The 12,441-nt window shown below is 37.3% G+C and overlaps 1 protein-coding gene across 2 annotated transcripts in view; it reads right to left on the bottom strand.

Moving 5' to 3' along the window:
- Positions 1 to 230: 230 nt before the first annotated feature.
- The window catches only part of Frk (fyn related Src family tyrosine kinase), a 119,599-nt gene continuing 107,388 nt past the window's right edge, over positions 231 to 12,441 (bottom strand). The window contains exons 7-9 of one of the 2 annotated variants that reach the window (XM_021174495.1): positions 4,676 to 4,857; positions 2,580 to 2,745; positions 231 to 2,185 (exon numbers count right to left, since the gene is read on the bottom strand). In XM_021174495.1, coding sequence (XP_021030154.1) covers positions 1,974 to 2,185; positions 2,580 to 2,745; positions 4,676 to 4,857 — 560 coding nt within the window. In that variant the 3' untranslated portion in view covers positions 231 to 1,973. The remainder of the gene's footprint in view (positions 2,186 to 2,579; positions 2,746 to 4,675; positions 4,858 to 12,441) is intronic. The other variant, XM_029482170.1, reaches the window with a different exon arrangement.

Here is a 12,441-nt window from a genome sequence, read left to right as displayed (position 1 = left end):
CAGCCTGGTCTACAAAGAAAAACCCTGTCTCGAAAAACCAAAAAAAAAAAAAAAAAAAAGAGAACAAGGAGCCTCACTTACCACTGGTGGCCACCTGTGACTAGTGGAACACAGAAAATGCTTGTGGTAGATGGGAAAGTTTGATAAGATTTGAGTCTTAAGTAGTCTAATGACTAGCTATAATTGACAATTTGTCAACACCTAGAATCATCAAGAAAGAGAGTCACAACGAGTTGACAATGATTCTTTATATTAGACTTGCCTGTGGGCATGTCTGTACAGAATTGTCTTAATTAAGTTAATTGATCCTGGAAGACTCAGCCCATTGTGTGCCATGCTATTTCCTAGGCAAAGGTGTCCCAAACATTTTAAGAGTGTAGAAATTGACCTGAGCACAAGAAAGCAAACAAGCAAGTCATGCATGCATGCATGTAGTTATGTCTCTCTCATCTTAGACTGTGGATGTGATGAAATCATTTTCAACCTCTCTTGTCACAGTGACTTCCTGCTGTGATGCAATGGTCTAGAATGGTAAGCTAGAATAAAACTTGTCTCTTCTAAGTTGGTTTTGTTTGTTTGTTTGTTTGTTTTTTGGTTTTGTTTTGTTTTGTTTTCAGGATTTCTACTATGGTAACAGAAATGCAGCTAGGGAAGTGGCTTCACCAAATGGTTAATGGTTAGTCCCTGATGCTCTCCTGGTTCCTAGTTGAAAGAACTGGCATGTTTTTTAATTCGCAGGGGATCCTTGTGACCATCTAAATAGTCCCTTCTCTCTTAAAGAAGGATGAAAGATAAACTTGATATACTCGGTTTCCTTTTGGAATGTTCATTCCGTGCTGCACATTAGAAGATTCTGGAATCTATGGAGCTGATTTTAGAAAAGTCTTGCTAACCATCCAGTGATGCAGAACATTTGATACACACATTGCCTAAGAAAACAGGGAAGTTCTCCAAGGTTAGAAAAAATTAAGATACTGAAAAGCATCCAGACTTAACAGATAAAATCTATAGTTCATAACTACATTCAGACATTATTCCTAGCCTCAGGTGCTGATTGGCCTGTTTTGAAGCCAATTTAAAATAGGCCTGCATGCCAAAGAAACTTTTTATTATTACTTAGAAAGCTGCAGCAATCCTCTAGCTCTCTGTTAGCTTCTCTAAGCCACTTTAATATCTATTTCTCAGACCTGGTAGGCAATGTGGTAGTTCTCCTATATTCCCATACATAACAATTCATCGGCTTTGCAACCTGATTCCTGACATTAAGAGATTAAAACTAATGCAGATGATTCTCCAATGACACATACTGAGGTATAGAGCAAACTCCATCATTTTCTTCTACAAAATGAGAAAGATTTTAATTCTTTTTCTCAACAGCTGCTTCATTTTCTTATGCATAGGAAAAATATGTGCAATTACTTCAAGTACAATCAAGTCATTTAACATGGCTTTACCATTATTGTAGTTACAGGATATTTTAAAAGAGAGGAAAAAAAATATCTCAAAGCACAGGTCCTGCTGTGCAGCAGAGCAATCAAATTCCTTCATAATAACAGCCTGATGGGATTCAGCAATTTGAGGAATAATGAATAACCAGTCTAATTAGTAAACAGGAAAATGCCACAACAGTAACTGAGTAAACACTGTCATCTGTTGATTCTCTTGATGGGCATTCAAACAATAAATAGAAATGTGAGGAGTTCTCAAAAGGAAAAAAATAACTTCATTTAGTGTGATTGATTTTACCAGGCAGTGAGGAAAAATGACACATTATCTTATACTGTCCTGCAGTGTTTCCTAGTCAATAAAATACACAGATTATCTTTTTGATATGGAATGCATGGCTGAGTTCATCCTACCACTTGAATATGTCAAAATAAGCTGATTTCACAGTTGGTTGAATAGATAGTATTTCTGGACTGATGAGCCCCACGTTTTCATATCTTCATTATATTTCTTCTTTTCCTTGATGTTTAGTTTATGAAGTTATTTGTATCTGAATAGGAACAGTCTGTTTCAAAGTAGTCTTCAAGTTTCCAATGCAGGGTCTCAAATGTTGGCCGTTGCTTAGGCTCAGCATTCCAGCACTCTAGCATGATGCTGTAGAATTGCTGTGGGCAGTTAGATGGCTGTGGTAGTCTGTAGTTTTGACTCAACATTTGAATTACTTGAGCACCTGTCATACCTAAGACATACAGAATAGAACAAAAAAATAAAAGGGGGACAATCAGAGTCTTCAAATTATAGTTGACACTGAACTCCGGGTTATAAAGGATTTTTTTTTCCCTTGATGAAGTCCATCATGAGACCCACCATCCATTTCCCAGGCTATAACATTAAACTAAAATCACCAGCAAGTCATGTCTATAAGACTGCAATTCAAGAGTAAAGGAGAAGAAAGTAATAAACCACTTCATTAATGCAAATTATCATCATCAAATTTTATCTATCAGGCTCCTCCAGGAACATGGAATGGTCAGCCTCATAACTCTGCCCTCTAAATCTATGCAAAGCAGTTAAAGTCACATCTAAGCAAGTGACCTGCAACAGAAAGGCCCACTTCTGAATTAATCACTCACCACTGTAAGGCATTTTGCCATAAGTAATGATTTCATAGAGCAGGATTCCAAAAGACCACACATCAGACTTAATGCTGAATTTATTAGTACGAATGGCTTCGGGTGCAGTCCACTTCACTGGCAGCTTTATTTCGTGTTTAGATTCATAGATGTCTTCATTATCTACCTGTTAATGCATCAAGGATTCAAGCCAAGTTAGTAATTTGTTGTGCTGCCCTTGTTTATTTGTAACCTGTGTCACATGAAAATGTAGAAGCAAATATTCAATATGGGCTTAGGTTGATTTGCATTATAATATAAGATATGCTGAACCAAACATATAAGACTAGAAAAATCAGTGAAAGATCATTAGCAAGATGTGTCTTGAGAGCCTGAGGAGCATCATTCCATTGCAGGTAGGAGAATCTGTGATCAATTGTATTTGTGTAAGTACTTTACAAACTGAAGAAGAAGATGAAAGAGGAGGAGAAACAAAGGATGTCTGGTTTTATTTGCTCTTAGTCATGAAGAGCTATGTACTGATATTAAGGCTAGAGAGACAGTTCAGTAGTTAAGATGATTTACTGCTCTTGACAAAAACACAGGTTTGGTTCCCAACACCCAAATGGTAGCACACAACCATCTATAACTTCAGCTCCAGAGTATTTGGTACCTCCTGGCTTTTGCAGTGACATAAATGCACAGACATAAATGCAGGGAAAAAGCACATATACATGAAATAAAAATAAATAAAACCTTTCTTAGAAAAGCTGGCATTGATTATCATCTAAAGCACTTGATAATACCAAAAAAGTGCTATCTAAATAATTTAAATTAGTTTATCAACATAGTGACTTTTTAATTTTAATTAACTTCTAAAAAATAGGAAAGATGATATGGAAAGAGAGTCTGTATCTGTTTTTGCACCATATTCATATTTTTAGTGAATGGTATGGAAATCTAACTTTAAGTTCAGATTTAAATACCTCATCTGATGTCTAATTATTAGTCTCTTTAGATTGATGTTACAAAACATGGTGAGTAAATGAAAACCCAGTGGTTTATTTTTGGAGAGATGGCTCAGTGGACATCGTTCTTTCTAAGCAGTATGAGAACGTGAGTTCAAGTCATCAGCATCCAGGTAAAAACCAGGTGATACAGTACATGTGTGTAACACAGGGCGAGGATGAAGATACAGGTGGATCCTAGAGACATGCTGACCAGCCAATCTAGCCAAAATGAAGACTACAGGTTCAGTGAGAAATTTGTCCTATAACAAGTGTAGTTGAGGGGGCAGAGGGAGTTGTGTGGGTAGAGAGGTGGGAGCTATGTCTGAGAGAAGTTAGGGGGAGGGGATGAATATGATCAATATGCATTGTATGAAATCCTCAATGAATTATTAAAACTATTTTATCAAGGTGTAGAAAAGATTGAAGAAGACATTTCAATATCAACTTCTGGCCTATAAATGTACTCACACAGACAAAAGGACACACACACATGCATATATAAAACACTGACATGTCCACACAATCACACAAGCACACAGAAAGCTGATGATTGTTGATGAATCCTTGTAGTATGGCCTTAGCCTATTGTCAAGTGAGCAAAGTTAGATACAGTCTATTGCTTTCTGGAGAAGGAATGTGAAAAAGCAGATGGGTGGTGCTGGTAGCATCTGACAAGTACGACAAGTACGCCACAAACTCAACCTCAATTTTAATCACATATTTATTTATCTGCCTGATCACCATTTTCCCTTGGTTGCCCCTCTCCATAGAAATAGAAAAGCACTCTGTCTATAAGATCTTATACAACTTGTCTTTATCAATGGACCATAGATAGACAACATGAAAGTTTTATTTGTTTCTTGTTTGTGTGTGGCTTTGTTACTCTTGTTGCAATTATTATTTGGAGACAAGGGTCTCATTGAGGTTCGAGCTGATCTCAAACCCAAAATCCTCTTGTCTCACCCTCTTGAGTGTTGGGGTCCTAAGTCTTCAGTACCACACCTAGCAGCGAAATAGTTTTAAAAAATAATTGTGAACTTATCGCTATATTAACTTTTTTGCTGTTTAACCTACTATAAGAACCAATTAAAACAAAACTAAATCTACCTTAAAAACTCTTGCAAGTCCAAAATCTGCTACTTTGTAGATATTATGTTCACCAACAAGGACATTTCTTGCAGCCAGATCTCTGTGAATATAGTTCTGCGACTCAAGATAGGCCATTCCAGAAGCCACCTGTGCCGCCATGTCTACCTGTTGAATCAAATGGATTTTTGACCCACCATCATCTGAAAAAAAAGGAGAGAAAATGGGAGATTATTTTGGAAAATACTGAACTAGCAAAGTAAATTCTGAGACATCTGATAAATCAATCATATATGCGATGACACTAATCTACAAAGAATACAACAAAAGCATCCCATCATCCTAAAACCTGTGCTAGTCTGTGTGTTTTCAGAATCACACACCAATAATTCACCTCTTCATGAAAACTATCAATTAGGGGCTTCTGCCTTTCTTTAAAGCATTTCCAGAATAGGGAGATGGCTTAGTGAATGAAAACCTGAATTTTAGACCCTCAGTACTGTTATTAAAAAATAAAATCTTCTCATGGTGGTACATGCTTGTAATCCCAGTGCTGTGGAGGCAGAGACAGGACGACCCCTGAGCTTCTTGGATAGTCAGTCTCATCAATCAGTGAGCTCCAGACCCAGTTACTCTGGCTCAGATCATAAACAAGAAGTTATGGAGGAAAGCACTCAATATTGACCTCTAACTTACACACACATAAACACACACACAGAGAGAGAGAGAGAGAGAGACAGAGACAGAGAGAGACAGAGAGAGACAGAGAGACAGAGAGACAGAGAGACAGAGACAGAGACAGAGACAGAAAGACAGAGAGACAGAGAGTTATCATACAATCTGGTTAAACCAAAGAGAAATTTTCATTATTTCATCAGATTTTTCTTTAAAATGAGGTCATGAAGCCAGGCGTGGTGGTGCACACCTTTAATCCCAGTGCTCGGGAGGCAGAGGCAAGTGGATTTCTGAGTTTGAGGCCAGCCTGGTCTACAAAGTGAGTTCCAGGACAGCCAGGGCTATACAGACAAACCCTGTCTCGATAAATATAAATAAATAAATAAATAAATAAATAAATAAATAAATAAATAAATAAATAAATAAATAACATGAATCATGAACAAATTTTAAGGATATAACACTTATAAAATGTATATACTACATTTATAGCCACATGCATAATACATTTTTTAATCGCCCTCTTGGCTTGCTATTCTCAGAGCATCTCTTCAGACACAGGCACACCTTAAATGGACTAATTCTATATAGCTAAGTATAGAAATATAGAAATATAGGTATTACACAGTGTAATAGGATTGATCATTAGTAGAAACAAATTGTGCTACTTTTGGAAATTCTGAAGTTTCTTGTCATCCTCAGGGAAAACTACCACACTGTTGGCAAGTATCTTCAGATATCTAGAGCTCTGGGGTTATTTCACAAAAGTGTAAACCCCTGTTCTCCTTGACTTCCTAAACCAAATACTATTTTATATAGTCACCTGGATTTGTGGTCATTAGGCTTAGACACAAGCCCTGACATCAGAGGAAACTCTAGCACAGGACGTAGGAAGATTGAAATGACATCAGAGTATCAGACTTGAGATCAAGGCTATTCTTCATATTGCTTTGTGACTTTGAGCAATATGATTATCAGCCCTATACTTGAGTGTCTTTGTCTACATAGTGATAACAGTAATTAATTCAGAGTATCCATTGTTAAAGTAGAATTTCAAATGAATTAATACATGTAAAGCCCTTAACACAATGTCAGGTACCCAAGAAGAGTCCAATAGATCCTAGATGCTAATATTATCATTGCACCTCTGCAAAAGTGAAACAATTTAATTGTCCAGAAATATATATAAATTGCCTATGTAGAATTGGCAGAACGAAGAAAAGTCTGTGGGTCTGGAGCTTACAGTTTCAGCTAAACATATAAATTTAATGGTTGTGTTAATAAGCAGGAACAAGTGTGTTAGGTATCTAGAATGAAACACATTCATGGGGGCAGAACTTGGATACAAACTCCATAGTCAGTCCCACAACACCCAGAGGAATCTCCACTCCCAGGCGCTCTAACATGCCTAGGATCATAGGATCAGAGGTGAGGAGGACACAACATCTGTCCCAACACCAGGAGAAACTGGGACCAGTAGGACCCAAGAATGCAGGAACTCTGTCAGACCAGTGGCACATGTTCCTTCCTGTCTGTCTAGGCTGGTGCCCTGAGCAGACCTTGGGCACAAACTCTGCAGCCAGTCCAACAACACCCAGAGGACACTCCACTCCAAGGCACTCTAACACACCCAAGATCACAGAATGCTAGAATCCCAGGAGCTTGGTCACACCAGGATCTCACAGCCCAAGAGGCAGCTTGACTCCCAGGAGTTCAGACACACCCTGTATCTCAGGACCACAGGATCAAAGAATTACAGGATCACAGAGACAGCTGGACTCTGAGGAGTTCTGATTCAACCAGGATCACAGGAAGGACAGGCTCCAGTCAGATATAACCAGGGCAGGTAGCACTAGAGAATAACCAAATGGTGGGAGGCAAGCATAGAACATAAGAAACCAAGGTTACTTGGCATCATTGGAACCCAATTATCCCACCATAGCAAATTCTGGATACACTATCACACCAGAAAAACAAGATTTGAATCTAAAATCACTTCTCATGATGATGATAGAGGAGTTTAAGTAGCACATAAATAACTCCCTAAAAGAAATACAGGAGAACACAGGAAAACAGCTAGAACTCAATAAAGAGGAAACACAAAAATTTCTTAAAGAATTACAGGAAAACACAATCCAACAGGCGAAGGAAATGAGCAAAACCATCCAGGATCTAAAAATGGAAGTAGAAACAATAAAAAGAAATCACAAAGGGAGACAACCCTGGAATTTAAAAACCTAGAAAAGAAATCAGGAGTCATGGATGCAAGCATTACCAACAGAATACGAGAGATAGAAGAGAGAATCTCGGGTGCAGAAGATACCATAGAAAACATTGGCACAACAGTGAAAGAAAATGCAAAAAGCAAAAAGCTCCTAACCCAAAACATCCAGGAAATCCAGAACACAATGAGAAGATGAAACAGAAGGATGATAGGTGTAGAAGAGAGTGAAGATTCCCAGCTTAATGGGCCAGTAAATATCTTCAACAAAATTATAGAAGAAAACTTCCCTAACCTAAAGAAAGAAATGCCTGTGAACATACAACAAGCCTACAGAACTCCAAGTGAATTGGACCAGAAAAGAAATTCCTCCCATCACATAATAAGCAAAACATCAAATGCACTAAAAAGGAAAGAATATTAAAAGCAGTAAGGGAAAAATGTCAAGTAACATATAAAGGCAGATCTATCAGAATTACACCAAACTTCTCACCAGAGACTATGAAAGCTACAAGATTCTGGGCAGATGTCATACAGACCCTAAGAGAAAAAAATTGCCAGCCCAGGCTACTATACCCAGCAAAACTCTCAATTACCATAGACGGAGAAACCAAGATATTTCACGACAAAAACAAATTTACACACTATCTTTCCATAAATCTAGCCCTACAAAGGATAATAAATGGAAAACACCAACACAAACTATGCCCTAGGGAAAGAAAAAAGGTAATCTTTCAACAAACGCACACACACATAATTCCACCTCTAACAACAAAAATAACAGGAAGTAACAATCAGCTTTCCTTAATATCTCTTAATGTGAAAATTAATATTACCAACATATCCTAATTGATTAAAATGCAAAAATATGAGGAATTAGAAATTTGTTGGCTTTTATCCAGTGGTCTCTCCAATTTGGTAATTGAAGAAATGTATCCAATATTGTACAATCCATATATACTTTCTGCTTGTTTGTATGTGACAGTGTCTTGCTGTGTGCCACATAATGGTCTTGAAATCATGCTTCTCCTATCTCAGCCTCTCTATTAGTAGGATTGTCTGTTTGATGTTTTTACACTATACTATGAACAGCTTACATATTTCAAAATTATTCATAGAGCCAAAAGAAACAGAAAATTAATTTAGGAGGTGTCTTGTAAGAGACCAACAAAGAGTGAGACTGAATGTTTGCTTGATATTTGTAATTATTGTATCAATTTTGAAAAAGAGGCTCTTATAAGTTACTCTTTTTTCTGAGATAAATGCTTTTCAAAATCATCACAGCCAATGAACCAAAATCTTACTCTCCCCTAATGTTTGTGCCACCCTCCAAACAGAACCATTGCTCATTGAAACAGTTGATGAATGACTTCATGGATAGACCATCTTAATACACACACCATTTCTTAAATGAATGTAACCTGTTCTCTGTGGGCTGAGAATGATGACAATCACTCAAGTCAAATAGCTTTGACTGTAGCAAGAAATCTGTACCCAAATAATCATGCCAACAATTCATTCCTTGGCACAGCAGAACTGTCAACTCTTAGCTTAGCTACTATGGATGTAAAATTCTTTGGTGATGTGACAGACATTGAAGTAAAACATTACTGCAATGAACTCTAATGTCTAAATATTGTTCTGATTTTGGGTTTGTACCACAGTAAGAGCCAAGATATTAAGCTCTACTAAAAATGAAACAAACAAACAAAAATACTATCTATTTATGTTCATTTAATAACATTTACATCATTTTACAATTGGTATGAAATGTATATTGTGTTGAATATACTTTTTTAAAAGTTAAAAAAAATGTTCTTGGTAAGCCTTTGATTTCCATTAGCTGATTAAATTGGTCTTATACTTTGTCTGTGAAGATTGATATTTATTAGCTAAATTGTCAAATTTTTAGAGACTTGTATTTCATCTCAGTTCAATTTTGAAAATGTGTCCCTCTATAAAACTAATGCACAGTCAACATATTTCAAGCAAGAGGTGAATCTTTATTGTGCTTAAAACTCAATTTTCATTTGCATTCCCTACTTTTGCTACTTCACGAAGTTTACAGCTATACTCACTTATACACCGCCATCACAGAATAATGATCTTATAGAAGGATGACCAATTGCTTCCTCTCCAGGCCCTATCTTTTTTTATATCAAGGGCTGGACATAATCAAGGTCCTTGGAGCTGTCTGGAAGCTCACCCAAGACTTCCAGATCCACCAGCTTTTTTCTGTTGGAAAGATGGCATTTGCCTTTGGCTGGTATTTCAGAATGGGTTGGCACCTCCCTAGGTGATAGATTTCTAAACAGCATTCCAGCTATGAAAATACTAGTGACAAAATTCAGAAATACAAAAAGAAAGAAAGAAAATAAACACATTCATGAGAACACCAACATTTAGATTTGGTGGAGAAGAGTAAATCTGCAAGAAACCTGAGAAGGATGAGCTAGAATCATGACAAAGAAAGGTGCTGTGACTAGTCAAGGATTTTAAGAGCAAATTACCGTCATAGTCAAATTTGATACACGGACTCAGCAAAATAAAGGCATTTGTTAGATGCAGTAATGTGAAGTCATTGATGAGAAGGGTAGCAGAAAGGCCAGTTTTATGAGAGATGGTGCATAAGGGATGATGATGTGTGAGTGAGCAGGATGTGGAGACAGTCAGATGAAACAGCAAATACTAAAATGCTCTACTGAAAAAAGGAAAGATAGACCCACCACTGAGTTCAGCGGCAAAGCTCCTGTCTAGCAGGAGATGGAATTCAATCTTCAGAACTAGGGAGAAAATAAGGAGGCTAATATGGTAAGGTTAAGAGAAAATAATTACTGGAAAATGCAGACAGCAAGGGTTATGAGTGCTAGAGTATTCAGACATTTCTGGGATGCGTGCTATATTCGGGTTCTGGATTTAGGAGATAACTGCATAGTTTCTTACTTACTCATATTATAGTTACATGCTGTTGCTGTATATGATTTATATACTTTCTGCATTTGCAGTGACCTTTCCAGTAAAATGAAAATAAATAGAATGAAGAAATAAATAAATTGGAAAGAGTTAAATATCATGAGCGTTTGTATAACATATATACATATATACAAGTATACACACAGACACACACATACATAATTTTGTGAAACAAGAACCATTAGTACATGACTGATGGTTCACCAGTCATTTGGTTCCCTATTTCTTTTTGTCCAGGACACACACAGAAAATCACATTTAAGCTAGCCATTTTGCTAGCTTGGAGCAAATGGATGTGTGCAAGAATCAATAGGATCTTCAGGCCAGACCCTTAAATATCCCTCAACTCTGAAGTGACAGAAATACATTTCATAATGTAAAGACCAGTGGGGAAAAATGCAAATCCTCATGTCACCTCTCAGTGAAAAACACCTAAAGGACAATTTAGGATATTAAAAATGGTTACTTTAGTATGTGAAGTCACAAAAGCCTTAAATTGTATGCTATAGTCTCTAACACTAACTACTCAGTTGAACAAAAAAGGTGTTATTGTGAAGATTAAATAAAGCTCAGCATGAAGTACAATGACAACACGTCGATGTTGATTTATATACTTTCTGCATATATATATATATTATATATATATATAAGGCTACAACAGCATGCCTTTTGATATCAAATCCACTCAGTAAGAAAAGAAAGGTACAGATAAGAGGAGGTGCTGATGGCTCGACATATGTTGTAGGCAATTCTGGAATAGCCTCTGCTGATCTTTGCCTCCTAGTCATCATCTTCTTCCCTTGAGCTGGGATGGACCCAGTTACACACATTTAACTCATTGGATATGGAAATAAACTGAAGGTACATTTCCAAAATTAGGTTGCAAAATCCTGAACCTCCATGTACTCATGCTTAGTGCTCTCTTGCTTTCTCACCTGCTCACATCACTGGGAAATTATGAGCCATCCTATGTGATAGGGAGCACATGACAACCTCTTGCCAAAACCCAGCAAAGAACTGACTGCCTCATCTTAACAACCCAGGATGAGCCAGCTTCTGCCAGCAACATGAGTTGGTTTGGTGATAGGTTCTTCCCTTCTAGAACTTTGAGATGATTTTGGCAAATGATAACACCTTAGCCATGAACTATGACACCTGAGCTATGAAACCTAGTAAACCACATTCCTGACCGTCTTCGTTAGGGTCACTATTGCTGTGAGGAAACCATGACTAAAGTAAACTTGGAGAGGAAAGAATTATTTCACTCACAGTTCCATATAATGGTAGTGAGGGCAGGAACTCAAGCATGTCACAAACCTGAAGGCAGAAGCTGATGCAGAGGTCATGAAAGGACACTGCTTACTGACTTGCTCCTCATGGCTGGTTCAGCCTGCTTTCTTATAGAACCTAGGACCACCCACAATGAGCTATGTCCTCCCCTATTCATCACTAAGACAATGCCATACAGGTTTGTCTACAGCCTCATCTTATGAAGACATTTTCTCGGTTGACTCTCTCCTCTCAGATGACTTTAGCTTGTCAAATTGACATAAAACTAGCCAGCACACTGACTACAGCAACTGTCATAATAAATGTTCATAGAATAACAACAGACAACTAATCCAGGCTAGAAAAACAATATCAGTGCTATCAATAGCATTAAAGCTAAAACCATAGTCCCAGGTTTAAAGGCATGCACCTTAAATGAGTTGTTAACCTTCCCATGCCTGTTTCTCTAATTGTAAAGTGAGAATGTTTGTTTGTCTCATAAAAAAAATGAGTTAAGTTCATGTGTTTAAGTAACCTGGAAAAACACCTGCCACATAGTAAATACTACAATATTTTATTTTGTTTTTGTTTTGTTTTTTTTTAGAAGAAGAAGAAGAAGAAGGAGGAGGAGGAGGAGGAGGAGGAGGAG

The sequence above is a fragment of the Mus caroli genome, chromosome 10, assembly GCF_900094665.2.
Source record: "Mus caroli chromosome 10, CAROLI_EIJ_v1.1, whole genome shotgun sequence".
In the NCBI taxonomy this organism is placed as follows: domain Eukaryota; kingdom Metazoa; phylum Chordata; class Mammalia; order Rodentia; family Muridae; genus Mus; species Mus caroli.
This window is presented reverse-complemented; position numbering and strand designations above follow the sequence as displayed.